The sequence below is a fragment of the Syngnathus typhle genome, linkage group LG2 (genome assembly GCF_033458585.1).
Source record: "Syngnathus typhle isolate RoL2023-S1 ecotype Sweden linkage group LG2, RoL_Styp_1.0, whole genome shotgun sequence".
In the NCBI taxonomy this organism is placed as follows: Eukaryota; Metazoa; Chordata; class Actinopteri; order Syngnathiformes; family Syngnathidae; genus Syngnathus; species Syngnathus typhle.
Window position 1 is genome coordinate 10,619,996 of NC_083739.1, and position 14,556 is coordinate 10,634,551.

The window sequence follows — 14,556 nt, forward strand, 5'->3', positions numbered from 1 at the left end:
GTACTCTTGACTAATCAGAGAGAATTATACAGCGTACAGACAAGACTAATTGAAATAAACTGCTCAGGCATGATAAATCAAAATGAGTTGATGAGTTGTAAACAAAAGAAATAAATTGAGTGAGCATGCCTAATTGACAAAAGGTAATCCAGACACAACTAACTGAAATAAATTGATTGGCCGAAGAACATGTTGACTGGGAGGAAGTTGTTTCGACTAATCGAAATACGTTGATCAGGCATGACTAATGGGAAAAAATTGCAATCAATCATCACTAATACGTGACTACTAAGTGACCAAGCGACAAATATCATTCTGACATGACTTTTTGAAATGACTTAATCAGTAACAAAAAGGTAATCAGGCATGACGAATCGAATGAAGTCCATCACACTCAATGTAAACAAAATGTAATTCAGTTGATCAAGTTCATCAGACTTGAGTAATCAAATAGTAAAAGGTGTGCTAACTAGATTCACTGGGAGAGTACATAGCAACAAAAAGCTTTTTTGCACTTTTTTCTAGCTGTTTGCATACTGTCCAATGGATGAACTACTTCTCATTAGGGGGTAGCCATCATGTGGAAGCTATGGCGTACCCGTGAGGATACCATTGTTTAATTATTTTATATCATTTTTGCATCTACTGAAAGGTGTTTTTTGTTTTTGATCTCATTTTTGTTGTCAGATTTGATTGTTTTTCTAAATTGATGCTGACCATCAGCAGCTCTTGTGTCTTCTCGTGTTTTTCCTGACTGTCGACCGAAGGGCTCACTTACGGAATTCCCTCCAAATTTCAGTCACGTCATCAAGTCAACCGTGCGTACCTCAAATAAAAAACACCTGAAAACACATTTGTGTTCTCATCATTCAAGACTTCATCAAACACACCCACACTGATGATTGTGTAAAAGTAGAGTTGGGTAATTAAATGTTAATGATTCAGGTATGTCAGAACAAATTTTAAAAATTAAAAAAAACTATTATAAACTTAACAACTGCCATAGCAGCATACTTTAGCTGAAAACAGCGAGAAGCACCTGTCCAAAAGCAGTCAGTATTGACTCTAAATACTTTACTGACCCGGGTACCGATCATTTTTCAAAAAGATAACTTGAGCAGAATCATTGTCACTTTCTTTAGTGTATGACAAAATAGGTCCAAATAGAACATTGTTGTTGTTGATGTGTTTCTACAGTACATACATATTTTGACAAATGGGACATTTTCCCAAGAGGAAGCACAGTTTTTGGAGGTTTATTCAGGTTATCGCTGAGGAAAGAATAAATTCTTTATTCAATTACCACGTAAAAGAACATACAGAAAATGAGCCAAAAATAAATTTTTCCTCCCCCTCTTGAAAATTAAAACAGGGGGAAAAAACTGTCTGCCCTCCCTGTCCTACATTTTCTTAATACAAATAAATCTGCTACGTTTAAGTAATATGTAATATTCCTGTTTTCACAAGCAAACAGACAAGAGATTAATTAATGGCTAACAATTATATAAACAGACACCCTTATTCTAACATGCCAGCATAGACGTTTACTTAGCGGAGGGACCCACACTGCCCCCTGCTGTGCATATACAGTACGTGCGCCTGACGTGGACCGTTACAGTTTTTGATCGCATGACTTCCCAGGGACATGCACTGGGAGTTAGTGATGTGCATTCCAGTTCTTTTAAGTGAACAGAATAGGCAGGGGACACCCTCAACTGGTCGCCACCCAATCACAGTGCACATAAGACACAAACAACCACTCACACTCACAATTACACCTACGGACAATTTGGAGTGTTCAGTCGGCCTACCATGCGTGTTTTTGGATTAAGGGAGGAAACCAGAGCACCCGGAGAAAACCCACGCATAATAATAAAATAAGAAAAGCACACAGGAAACAGTCCAGCCCCTCCCTTCTCTGTCTCCACCTCCCACTTCTTACAGCATCCTCCCCCTGCTGGTCCATCTGGTGTCGCGCTCTTACACATCCAGCATCATGGACGTCGTCAATCAGGTAAAAAAGAAAAGAAAATAACTAACGTATTTCGTCCTATTCCTGTGCCCCGATTTTTTTATTTTTTATTCATTTGGGTACGTATGCACGCTCGCACTCGTCCATTCGGCCGTTTTACGGGTGCATGATCAAGCCTGCCGCGTCCACGAAGACCAGTGCGCGTAAACCTTAACAGCGCACATTTAGTCGAGCTAGTTATTTTGGAGTGCTGCTTTACGTGCACGACTATGAGCTGAAGTGACGTCATCCGGTCTTCTGTACTGTATATGTGCATTACTGCGGGGGAAGCAGAGGAGGATGCTGATGAAGAAGCATCCCCCTCCTGTTTGTTTTGTGTCACATGATGTTCACCGCTCGCGTTGACGTCACAATGTCGTGTCCTCAAGTTAACGGCACGTAGAAGGGTGGCCGCTGGAGATAGGATTGGTTAAGGGGCCGGCCGTGAGGGCCGTGAGTCAGTACCCGAACAAACAGATCCCGAGACTATTAGTGTACCTACTGTCACCTCCTAACAACGTTAAAAGGATATCATATAATTTTATCGTCCAAAAAATATATAAAAATTAAATGCTACAGCTCCTCTTCGACCAAATGTGAGGCAGTTCATTTTTCCCCACATAACGGGAAATAATACGATGTCCCTGCCAAAAGGTTTCGGTGCCATTAAATGCTGCAAAAAGTTGGCATAGCACTGCTTTTGCCGTTGGATAACAAAGGATTGATGTCTCCCCCAGTTGGTGGCCCAGGGACAGTTCAGGGTGCTGAAGGTTCCTCTGGGCTTTATCAAGATCCTACAATGGGTCAGTTACACGCACACACATGCACGCGCGCACTTTGTATGAGACACACTATTTGTAATAATTGAGAATTGATTCCATCAGTTCTTCTCCATCTTGGCCTTCTCTACATGCGGAAGCTACTCTGGAATGCTGCGCATGTCCGTGGAATGCAAGAACCGCACGGACAGTGACTTGAGCATCGAGGTCGAGTTCGAATATCCCTTCAGGTCAGGAAATGGGCCTTGAGTCCATCGATATTAACGTTTCCATCAATCACTTTGACACTAGGAAGAGAAGTCTACTGCAGATACAAAACACAAAGCAATCGTCACTTTTATCCCCAGGCTGTTTAATGTTCAAAACATTGCATTGTTTTTTTTATATCTTTAAAGAAAGATATAATTGTTGGTTCAAACAACTCGTTTATCTTAAAATATCACAGATCTCACACACAACTGATACATAGTTTCACTATTTACTTGTTATTATTGTCGTACAAAATATGTTTCAGCCTGTGCTATACATACACATGGGCATGAAGAGCAAGTAGCAGTGCTAATGTTAATAATAATAATTATAATAATAATGATAATAATACATAAATGCCACTGTATTTTTAAGTGCTAATATAACACTATTTTTTATCTTTTTCTTTTGGCTTTTAATACTACTGTTATTGCTAATGTGGATTCTGATATCATTCTAAATTTTTCTGTGTTTGAATGTGTGTGTGTGTGTGTGTGCGTCAGATTGCATCACGTGTACTTTGACGCCCCCACTTGTAAGGGTGGCAACACGGAGCGTCTCTTCCTAGTAGGCGACTACTCCTCCTCGGCAGAATTTTTTGTGACGATCGGCGTATTCGCCTTCTTGTATGCCACGGCAGCACTCAGTGTCTACGTCTTCTTCTTTGAAAAGTACAAGGAAAACAACAAGGGCCCACTCGTGGTGAGTGTGTGTGTATTCATGTTAATGACTGGAGGCTACAACAAGTTTAATGCTAACATTTGTCCTAATAATGCTAAAAGTAATGATATCTTTAATGCAAATATTAATGGTAATGTCAATACAATACAATACAATACAATACAATACAATACAATACAATACAATACAATACAATACAATACAATACAATACAATACATCTTTAGGCACATGGCGCTTTCACAATGGCTTTCGCCATAACAAAACACTTTACAAAATCTTATAAGCTAAAATAACAATACAACAGAAAATATCAGAAAAAAACATTGTCAATAACACAAACATAACAACTAACACTCCATACATGGTTCCTACGCTACTGAGGTTTCATCAGTGCGTTAAAGGCGTCTGCTACAGCTAAGTTTCGAAAATTAAACAATCAGCTGCAGTGTCCATTGACAAATAGAAGGATTATGAAAGGATGCAACCAACAAGCACAGGGAATTCGCTCCTATGAGAAATGTCAAGGCCAAAATGCTGAAAAGGTCCACCAAGGGTCCACAGCTTGTACAAAAAAAAAAACACATGACAAAGAATAACAGGACTTGCTTTAGTCGAGACGCAAAGTAGTTGTGATCCGGAAACGTTTTGAATATGAAAGTGGGCGAGGTGATTACATGTGACCGACTTATGTGTATTTTATAGGACCTTGGCGTGAGCGCTGTATTCGCCTTCATGTGGCTGGTGAGCTCAGCGGCATGGGCTAAGGGTTTGTCTGATGTCAAGACAGCCACAGACCCAGATCAGGTCATCACTTTGATTACCGCCTGCGACGCTGAGGAGAACCGATGTCGTGAAGTCCACGACCCCGTCATGTCTGGACTCAACACGTCTGTGGTGAGCAATGACAGTTAACAACTGTGAAAGCTAATAATAGCTGACAGCCATAAATGATATCTACTGACAGCTCGCAACTGCCAACAACACTCGCTACCTCTAATGACCTCTAGTGATCACTAACAACCACTAATACAGTGCTTCTCAATTATTTTCTGTTACGCCCCCCCCTAGCAAGAAGAAATCTATTCGCGCCCCCCCTCCCCACCGTGACTATCCTAACTTGTCTTGTAAGTCGTAAAATGTTGCACTGTCGCAAACGTGACAGAAGTAACAATGAGAGCGCCACTGCCCCCTGCTGTAGTAAACGCGCAATTACACTTTATTCTAGTACTGCCAAAAAAAAAGCCTGTTCCCCAGGGTCACACGCGCCCCCCCAGGAATAGCACCGCGCCCCCCAAGGGGGGCGCGCCCCACTATTTGAGAAGCACTGCACTAATAACAGCTAACAACCATTGATGACATCTTAAGACTGTTAGTGACCAACAACGAGTAATGACGGCTAATAGTTTGTACGGCCACTAATGACAAAAAACGGTAACTAACAACAGCTGTTGACAACATAATTATTAGTTAATTATTATAGTTAATTAATTATTAATTAATTATTACCACCAATATCGCTGTACATTTTTTTTATTTATTATTGTTTATTTATATATTTTGTTAAGATGTTAACTACAGCTAACAACCAGCAGTGACCTCCATTATGTTACGTCCCGTCCCCAGCCGTGTTACTAGGTGTCTAGGTTGTCATGGTTTCTGTCTGTCTGTGTACTCGCCCCTCCCTTCCTGTGTCAACTCACAAACCATGTACTAATCACAGTCACCTGCCTCTCGTTACCTGTCTCGTATTTAAGTCCTGTCTGCATGACACTCCCTTTTGGATCATTGTTGTCTACTGTCTTGCTGTCGTCATGTCGTGCTGTCTTTTTGTTTTATGTCCCAGTCAGTCACGTTATTGTTTAAGTCATGTCAGTTTGCCTAATGATTATTGGTGGCTGGTGGTCTCTAGCGACAGCACTAGTTACCGATAGCATCTGCTAACAAGTAGTAGTGACCTATTGCTGATGTCGGCTACCTGTATTGACCACTAACAATGGCTGACAACCACTAGCGACAGCTAACACCCACGAGTAACTGTGTGCAGGCATTCGGCTTCATCAATTTGGTTCTATGGGTGGGAAATCTGTGGTTCGTCTTCAAGGAGACGGGCATCATCGCCCCGTTCATGAGAGCTCCACCCGCTCAGGAGAAACCCCCCACTGACGCTATCGCACCTGGCGGCTATGAGCAGGATCCTTACGCCAGTAACCAGGGGGGCTACCAGCCTGACTACAACCAGCAGGGTTACAACCAGGTCAGATACAACCCTCTGTAGAACATCTAGATGAGGTTGAATATAATAAGACTTTGTTCATGTTCTATGGTGATGTTTGCAGGGAGCGGAGCAGGGAGCGCCCACCTCCTTCTCAAATCAGATGTGAGGTGACGGGAAGCTGGTGAGTTCTCCGGGAAGTTCCACTAAACTGTGATCAAACTCCAAATTATGGTGAAAGTTATGTTCTCAATGCCGATTAGCTCTTGCCAATTAGGGACCAATTGGAAACTTAGGGATGGACAGACGATGCCCACTTCAAATCACGTAACCGTTGTGTTTTACTTTCACAGGAAGCAACGGAAGCGAATGCTTGCCTCTTACCTTCCCACAATGCAACACACCCAAATGTTTGTGAGGGGGTAATCTGGAGCTCCGATGTTCACTTTGAACATACTGTAAAGATATGAGGTCAAAGCTGACAAACAAATGAAAATATTATGGTTGTGACATGTTTGCCAATTGCATAACCAACCAACCAAACAAACAAACTAAATAAATGAATATATATGTCGCACGGAAATATGCAAATCCTTTGGAATGACCTGGGTTTCTGCATAAATTGGTCATATCTTTATTAATTATTTAATTGAGCTTTATCCGTGTAGCAATACACACAATACTATACAGATTTTTTTTTGCAGAGGCAATGCTGCTTCACAAGAGCTAAACAAAATCAATTGTATGTTTTTTACAGGGTATGGCAGCTTTAACGCATACTTCCAATGTCATCGATTTGAATTTTGGGTGGCTGAATCTTGACTACCATATTCTCATTGGGAATTATTCTTGTGGTTTACATACTACAACATACAAGATGTGTCCAAGAAACACATATTGTGATATAAGTATAAGTGGACACTTGTTTGATGTTCTGTCTTAAATGAAGTTCCGAGCACATTTCATGACCACCTTATGCAGAAATCCAGGTAATTCCAAAAGGTTCATTTACTTATTTTTGCAACTGTATGGAGTATTGTACATTGTTCCTCCGCTTTGAAAATCTGCAAGCCTGTAGATGCCAAAAGATGGCAAAGCGCTATTTTTTTTATTTTTTTTTATTTTTTTTTTTTATTTTATAGACAAGGTAATGGTCTGACTAAAAATGAAGCGCCTCGCCTCTCCAACACAGTTTGTTGCCACCCAGATCCTATAAGATGGCTCCAAAACAATTTTTTTAATGCAGACGTGGATTTGGCCTGTGGACAAAAAGTGTTTCAACAATTAATTAAAGAGAGCCCATATGCAAATGCTGAACTACGATTACGCGGAGGTTCACTGTCTGTATATTCACATAGATTTATTTTAAGCTATTCCTGAATACCTTATATATTGTAGTGACTTTTTTCTCCATGTTTATCTGTAGTGACCATCCCGCGTTTACACCTAAACCGGAGTAAAACTAATTTCAAACCTAAAACCGCAAGCATTTTTAATCAAGTCAGAAGCTTCCTTGTTGTAGTTTTTAGTGACTCAGCAGAAATGACAATAAAAACATAGTTAGGAGGCTACCTTCAGTGGCTAGTTTAGCTTCTTGGCTGCGAATCTTTTGGCCTTGCTAATGTTTCCACGCACACAAAGTGAATCAAACCATCAATCTTGTGATGGCCATTTCTGCTGACAATCACTTTACCCATCCAGCCAATCAGCAACCATCCTTGTGGATGTTTGTGTTGTACAGAAATTTACAGTTGTGTTTGTGTGTGAGTGTGTGTGTGTGTGTGTACCTGTCTTGCTCTCCTTAACAGTTTTGTTCCCTTCCTCTTGCTCTATGTTCTGACTCCAGATTGAGATGACTATAGACATAGGTAAGCCTTATTGCGTTGGTTTGCCCGTTGCAGTGGTCGTGTGTTTGAGTTTACCATATTGGATGCGGCAGATCTGTATTAGTTCTTGGACAAGGTTCAATTCCTATGATTAGGTTCTAGTCTCAATTAGTCTAGGGACATAGTTGTAATCTTGATTCATTGTTATATTCATCATTTGTCCATAGTATTAGCCATGAAACTGGTCAATTCTTCTGTCAGTTTCTTTATTATGGGCAAATAAAATGGAAAAAAGACATTGTTCAGTCATAATCCCAAGAGATCTGGCTTTGAGTGTATAATCTGTTTCTAGCTCTCCAAGCAGCACAAGAATGGGGCATCTTCACCCGTTAACTTCACGTTGCCCCATTCAATATAGTCGCAAAATGGATGTGCAATCCAACACTTAGTATGGTGTGTATGTTTTAGATGGCGCAATGCAAATGATGACAATGGTGATGTACGTGTAATTTGTTGTTATGCCGCTCCCCCTGCTGTGTTTATCCAATGGAATGATTCAATAAACAACAAAACAAAGCAATTGTGTTGTGTTTGGGGCGAACACACAAATGAAAATCTCATTTTGTGGTGTTGCCAAGGCAACTCCAAATGACTCACTTGCGTCACCAACCAATACGCCTGACAAGTTTCTCTTCCAGAGAGAAGATTCCAGTCCTGACAAACGGCTCTTGTTCACATAGGTCCTGAAGAATGGGCTTTGGCCGGAGAGAAGGAACTAGTTCTGAAAGAAAGCTCTTGTCCCGAGAAAAAGTCACAGTCCTAAAGCAAGATATTTGCTATGAGAGAACATTTTAATTCCAAGAGAGGGTTCAAGTCTTGAGACAAGGATTCCCTTATAAAATAAGATGCAAGACCGAACTTTATCCCAAAATGTAATTATATTCCAAAGCCAGGGTTCAAGTCTTAAGAGAAAGTATTCATGGTCAGTGAAGGTTCTCGTCATGAGAGAACGTTCAAGCCTTGAAAGAAGTCCCAGAGGGTTTAGATTAAGAGATATTATGAAACTCTTTAAGACTCTTCTGTGAGAAAGCACTAAACAAATAAAATTTACTTGAGAGAAGATGGTCATTGCAAAAGACTAGTCCTGAATAAAGACTCTCTCGCTCTCGCTCTCTCTTCCCTGTCGCTCCCACCCCCCTTTTGAGTATCATCGCTCCTCTCTCTGTCTGCTCTCCCATCATTCTTCCTCCTGTCCCCATCCACTCGCTCATCAATCCCACCCTCTTCCTCTCTCTCGCTCTAATTACTCGCTCCTGCCTCTCGCTCTCTCTCTACCTCATCTAGCTTTAAGCGCTCCTCCCCCGTCTCTCTCACCCCCCCTTCCCTACACAGCCACCTCGTTGTTAGATTTTCGTGCGTGTTCAGTGGTCAGAATGGCGTCGCTTGGCCTCCTACTGCTCAGTGCCGCACTGCTCCACGCCACTCAGGTAGGCGCTATCGTGACTTTCCTCTGATCCAGCGTGATGCTCCACCGGCTGCTTCCAGTTTGTTACTTTTTATTATTTTATTACCGCCATTTTGTGGAAACTGCGCGTTTGTGTGTGCGTGTATGCTGACGAATATTGCGTTTGAGCTCCTGGTCACCATAGTGACAAGAGGCAGTAGCCCATGGCAACAAGACTTTACAGTCTCCTGGAGTGTGTGCGTGTCTGCATGTGTGAATAAAGATGATGATGACAAACAAGGTATCATTTTAAGTGTAAATACAGGATGAGTTTTGATTTGCGTAGTAGAAAAGAATACATCTAATGAATTAGAAGCAGCACTGTGGATTAGTGGTAAGAGCAGTGTACTGCAAGGCAAATTTTCGTTCTGAGCAGGCTTCAGGTACAGCGACGCTGGAGTGAAGTGATAAAAAATAAACGAGAGCTGACGGTCGGCGATGTATTTTTATTGGTCTGATGGCAAAACAACCTTTGTCAGTGTGCACTTGCAGCTCGCATAGGAGTCGGCCGTCAGAACCCGTTGGCCTACGACAATGACCGTGATGAGATGATGTCACAACCGGCCTACTACCGGTCAGATGGTTGGAGTGGGCCCAGCTTGGAGCAGGCCCTTCAACGATTGGTGGAGAGGGCTCAGAGACGGGAGCAGGAGGAGGAGCAGCGAACAGGTTGGACCATGACATCAACTTTCCGGTGGCAAAAATCCTGGCATCCTTGTTAAACCAACATTATGAAATGTCCTCTTATGATAAATATTCATGTGACATTGGCAATCCAATAATCTGTCACTTTCACGTAGCGTCCTTGGCATCTTTGCTCCGCCTCCTCGCCCAAGCTGGGGCTGCCCAATTGGTTGCTCCTGGGGATGTACAGGTGGGAGAAGGGGATTTCCAGGGCCAGAACCAGGGCCGAGGTCCAAGTCGGGGGAGGCCCCCTGCGACCTGGTGGACACCTCAGGTGCTTCAGGCCGTGCTAGACAGGTGATGGGATGGCCCTATGAAGGACATATTGTAGGATGTAATGAATACGAATACAGCAATATTCAGATAATTCAAAATTCCACAGACTTACTGAGATGTCTTTACAAACTATTTTCTAAACAGAGTATTTTCTAAAGATTCTTTGCAGACTGGCTGGACTCTCAAAGGAGTCTTTGGAAATTGGTCGTGGAGTTTCTAGACTAGAGCGTTTTTATAGACTTATTGGACTCTCTAAAAAGTATTCTTTTGATTTTTCTTCAAGATTAAAAACTGACATGTGATTGGCAGGATGGAGCCACAAGTAGGTGGAGCCCAGGCGGCAAAGACAAGGCTTGATCGATTTCGGGGTGATGACTACGAAGACATCAGCGATGACGATTTGAGGTACGTACGCAATGAAGAGCCAAATGAAAGCCAAGCAACTCTCATCACATGATCCCACCTCCTCAGACGTCTACTTGCCAGGATCCTTCCAATCCTCAAACCCGACTATGCCCCCTCCAACCGGCGCACACGGCGGGATCTGTCTGTCACAGAGACCGCTGGAAGCGCCCACAAGAGAAGCCGCCGCTCCCTTGGTGATGATGCCTTGCCACCATCCGGCAACGAACCACTGCTCAGGGTGAAGAGGCTGGATGAGGATGAAGAGGACGGGCAGCAACTTGACACGGTGGCTAACGTGCAACATGGCGCCCGACGCCGGAGAGCCGCTCTGAACCACGTGCTGCTTCACCAGATTGTCAACCACATGAGGAAGTAGGAAAGGGAATGATGGAAAGTGGTGTTGAGCAGATTCATCTTTATTGTCATGAACATATATTCAAGAAATGTCCTCATCACAGGATAATTGCTAAATTGTACTGTATCGGTGGGAAAGTTCTTAAATGAAGCCTGATTATCGGTAGGTGTGTATTCCACTTCGATCATTAACAGGACCAGCGGGGAGGGTTGTACTTTTAACACACCCCACACAATAAAATAATCAAGAGTCCTCTTTAACAAGTTGGCCTTTGCTGAATTTGATCAAAATTCAAAACTAATACAAAGAAATATCTAAACCACACCACAGAATAATCTGGATCATCTTCGAAGATATCCGCCAATCAGGCTTTTACTGAAAAAAAAATGCTCAGATTAGGCCAATTATATTTGTCTACCCCTCCTTAGTCATCGAGAAGATCAGGTCTGAAAAAAGTAGTCTTGACACGCCCCACACGACAGGATAATAGCTCCAGCCTAACCACCTGGCCACGGCTGCCTCATCGTATTGTCATTTGTGTCGTTGTATGGATGGAGGTCAAGTTCAAAGTGGCACCACCAAGAACATCATTCAAAGCTCTGTGATTATTTCCTTCCAGTTGTGTTTGTGCACTCCAGCTTGTCATGTGATCACAAGTGTGCATGCCTACATGGCACAATATAATCAAAAGTAATAAAGTTCAAATCGTTAACCATGTTTCAATTTCGCTCAACTACACTCAATTTTCTTTCCCATTCTCCAAGCCTGCTCCTTTTTTTAGGTCATCGCGGCTGGTAAAGGAAGCTGGTTGTATTGTATTTGCCTTTCACCGGCAATGACATTGTCCCATATTGTTTGTATTCCAGTGTTTTTTGTTTAAGGTGAGAGCGCTCATACAAAGGGGACGAAAAAAAAGACAGTTTGTTTTTACGGAAAATACACTGAGGAAAGATCAGACGTGAAACGAGCTATGCTAACGCTTATCTCGTGTGGTCGCTCCTTAACACGCTCCACACCACTGGTAGCGAACTAACTACGCTAACTGCTAAACACTTGACATGCTTGAACACAATGAGGTCATGAATAACAGTTCCATCTTTTGTTGTGTCTTCAGCACATCATGATGATGCCATTGTGATGATGATGTCATTGTCTGAGAAGGACAAGTCGCACGATGTCTACGCTGACATCAGCAGTCCTGTAGTCACTGCAAAACCCATAAACACACACCAAACACAAACCAAAAATATACTCAATAGGATATACTATAATATATGCAATCAATATATTCATACTCAATCAAACATACACACAGACAAATAAACATGATATTCACACACAAATACATACACTCAGTTAAAAACACACAAAATGGGTCACAGACACACATTCACAAACACACATGAACAAATAAACAGAAACACAATACACAGGCGCTAGGTCAGCTTGTTCCTTCAGACCTGCCACAACTATGTGCACGAACGCACCTTCCTTGCCAAGCGGTGGCAGCAGGGCATCTTGTCTGTTAGCCAGCACAAATGCTAGCGTGGACAAGATGGCGGCGTCCAAAACGCCAAGGATGGCTAGGATAAAAGCCCAGTGGATCGAGCAGTTTCCCGACGAGAAGCTGCCCACCTGGGTGCAACACACAAATACACACGCCACAGTTAATCGCTGACCATCTCGCATCGAGCCGAGTCTCGAATCACTTACAGAGTCACCGCACAGGACTCTCATCTCCGGACTCTCCCATGAGTCGGGGAATAGCAGACACGCTAATGCCAAGCAGAACCCTGAATGCAGAGATGGGAAAAAGTTATGCGCAACTCTAACTACGAGTCTGAAAATTGGCAACTTAAGTCTGACTCGAGTCAAGTCATGTGATTCAAAGTCAGAGCCAACGAGAAGCAATCATACCTGCTGTGAGCTGCAGCCAGGCGCAGATTTTGTAGACGGTGGCGGCGCTGCAGAAACGGAAGAGGCACAGACAAACCACGCTGGTCCAAACTGCCCACAGGGAAATGCCCACCAGAACCGCCACTGACTGGAAGGACGGCAGAGGGGACAGACTGGACAGACGGCCGCGGCAATCTGGAACGGGCCGGTCCGACTCCAGACACACCTGACGTGACGTGGGAGGGTGCACAGAAAAGAAAGTATGTTTAGCGCTCAGTGTTTGTTGTCTATGTAACAATCGTACCAATATTAAACAACTGAAGAACGGGATGTGGGGCATTCATCATTCCAAATGAAAAGATGCAGTTTGGAATCACCTCAAACAATCCGAGGGTTCCAGCGGCGGGGGATGGACCCGTCCCCAGGTGCCGGACGTCGCCGGTTCCGATCCAGGATGGCTGCACCAGGATAACCACCTGGATGATGGCGAAGCATAGCGTGCACACGGCCCAAAGCGCACCCACCGCGCGGGCGCTGCGCACAAACTCCGTCTGGTACAGGCGGGACAGGTCGCCCAAGTCGGGCGTCGCTGCCGACGCCATAACCGCACTAACGTGTCACGGGACTCCTCAGCTTTTCTTGGAGGTTTTGAGAAAAAAAATCACAGAATGGAGGACACATTACTCGTATGATAATTTCTCTCTTTTTAATCCACCCAGGCCGATGTCGCCTGGCGTCAATGTCAATACACGTTATTCATTTTCATTGGCACTCTTCAATGATCGCGATTTGGGGTGCAAGTGGTGATCCAAACGGTGCAAAGCCGACACAAGCGCGGGGAGGACACGCACATTTCACAATTACTGAATGAGCTCAGATTCGAACCTAGAATCTCGGCATTGTGAGGCAAACCTGTTACCCACTATTGCATCGTGCCGCCTCGCTTTCGCACAAAAAACGACGTTCATTTTATTTATAGCGCTCAAATGGGAAGCAATCTTGCTAGAGTATACGTATATCCACGATTTTTTCAATAAAAACTGCAATTTCGCCACCATTGCGTGACGCCATCACCGGCATTGATTTTGGCTATAGACGTGAAAACCAACCTGCAGCAGTTTCGCACGCACGCGGGCCGAGAGAGACGAGGACGGAGGCGCGTTCCAACCGTGTCCAACAGTGCGCGTGTCCGCCCGCCAGGTTGGGGAGATATGAGGAGGAGGCAGTGACTCTTCAACACAGCGACGCCCGGAGGCGGAACGAGGAACCTTAGCGGTGCAGGGCTATCGGCAAGGTAGGTAGGTACAAAACCTGCGTGAAGCTGGCCCCCCACCAAACTAATAATATAAAGGTACATGTACAATAGTTTATTTAAATAAAAATAACAACTATGTGCCTTTTTGTTTATGATGTTTTTCACTTTTGCGCTATGCTTGCTGGCTCCGTTATTTATTGTGTTATCTGTTTATTTATTATTTATTCATCACTCTTACTATTGATTGTTAGAATTTTTGCCTTCTTGTTTTTATATTGTGTCGCGTACATGTATGTCTATCGTGTAATGTGTCTCGTCACCGTGGGATACAGAAAAACGTAATTTCGGTCTCTTTGTGTGTTGTGACATGTGGAGAGATTGACAATAAAGCTGACTTTGACTTTGACTTTGAACTATATCT

The 14,556-nt window shown here is 43.3% G+C and overlaps 3 protein-coding genes across 4 annotated transcripts; 2 read left to right on the forward strand and 1 right to left on the reverse strand.

Annotated features, from left to right (window-relative positions):
• Window positions 1-1,949: 1,949 nt before the first annotated feature.
• On the forward strand, window positions 1,950-8,336 carry sypa (synaptophysin a). 2 transcript variants are annotated; one of them, XM_061302602.1, is made up of 8 exons: window positions 1,950-2,014; window positions 2,749-2,814; window positions 2,896-3,020; window positions 3,543-3,741; window positions 4,425-4,616; window positions 5,767-5,976; window positions 6,059-6,118; window positions 6,288-8,336. In XM_061302602.1, the coding sequence occupies exons 1-7, from the start codon at window positions 1,997-1,999 to the stop codon at window positions 6,101-6,103; spliced, it is 855 nt and encodes a 284-aa protein (XP_061158586.1). In that variant the 5' UTR covers window positions 1,950-1,996; the 3' UTR covers window positions 6,104-6,118; window positions 6,288-8,336. The 2 variants fall into 2 exon arrangements, with proteins under 2 accessions (XP_061158586.1, XP_061158595.1); XM_061302611.1 differs by having other exon boundaries at window positions 1,953-2,014; window positions 5,824-5,976.
• A 657-nt stretch (window positions 8,337-8,993) lies between these two features.
• Window positions 8,994-11,696, forward strand: pcsk1nl (proprotein convertase subtilisin/kexin type 1 inhibitor, like). Its single transcript, XM_061302623.1, has 5 exons — window positions 8,994-9,247; window positions 9,744-9,933; window positions 10,065-10,245; window positions 10,534-10,629; window positions 10,696-11,696. The coding sequence occupies exons 1-5, from the start codon at window positions 9,194-9,196 to the stop codon at window positions 11,003-11,005; spliced, it is 831 nt and encodes a 276-aa protein (XP_061158607.1). The 5' UTR covers window positions 8,994-9,193; the 3' UTR covers window positions 11,006-11,696.
• On the reverse strand, window positions 11,694-14,094 carry lhfpl4b (LHFPL tetraspan subfamily member 4b). The gene is made up of 6 exons (XM_061302723.1): window positions 13,990-14,094; window positions 13,258-13,518; window positions 12,902-13,106; window positions 12,698-12,777; window positions 12,472-12,619; window positions 11,694-12,191 (listed from the first exon to the last, which is right to left on the reverse strand). The coding sequence occupies exons 2-6, from the start codon at window positions 13,480-13,482 to the stop codon at window positions 12,163-12,165; spliced, it is 687 nt and encodes a 228-aa protein (XP_061158707.1). The 5' UTR covers window positions 13,483-13,518; window positions 13,990-14,094; the 3' UTR covers window positions 11,694-12,162.
• Between the last annotated feature and the right edge of the window lie 462 nt (window positions 14,095-14,556).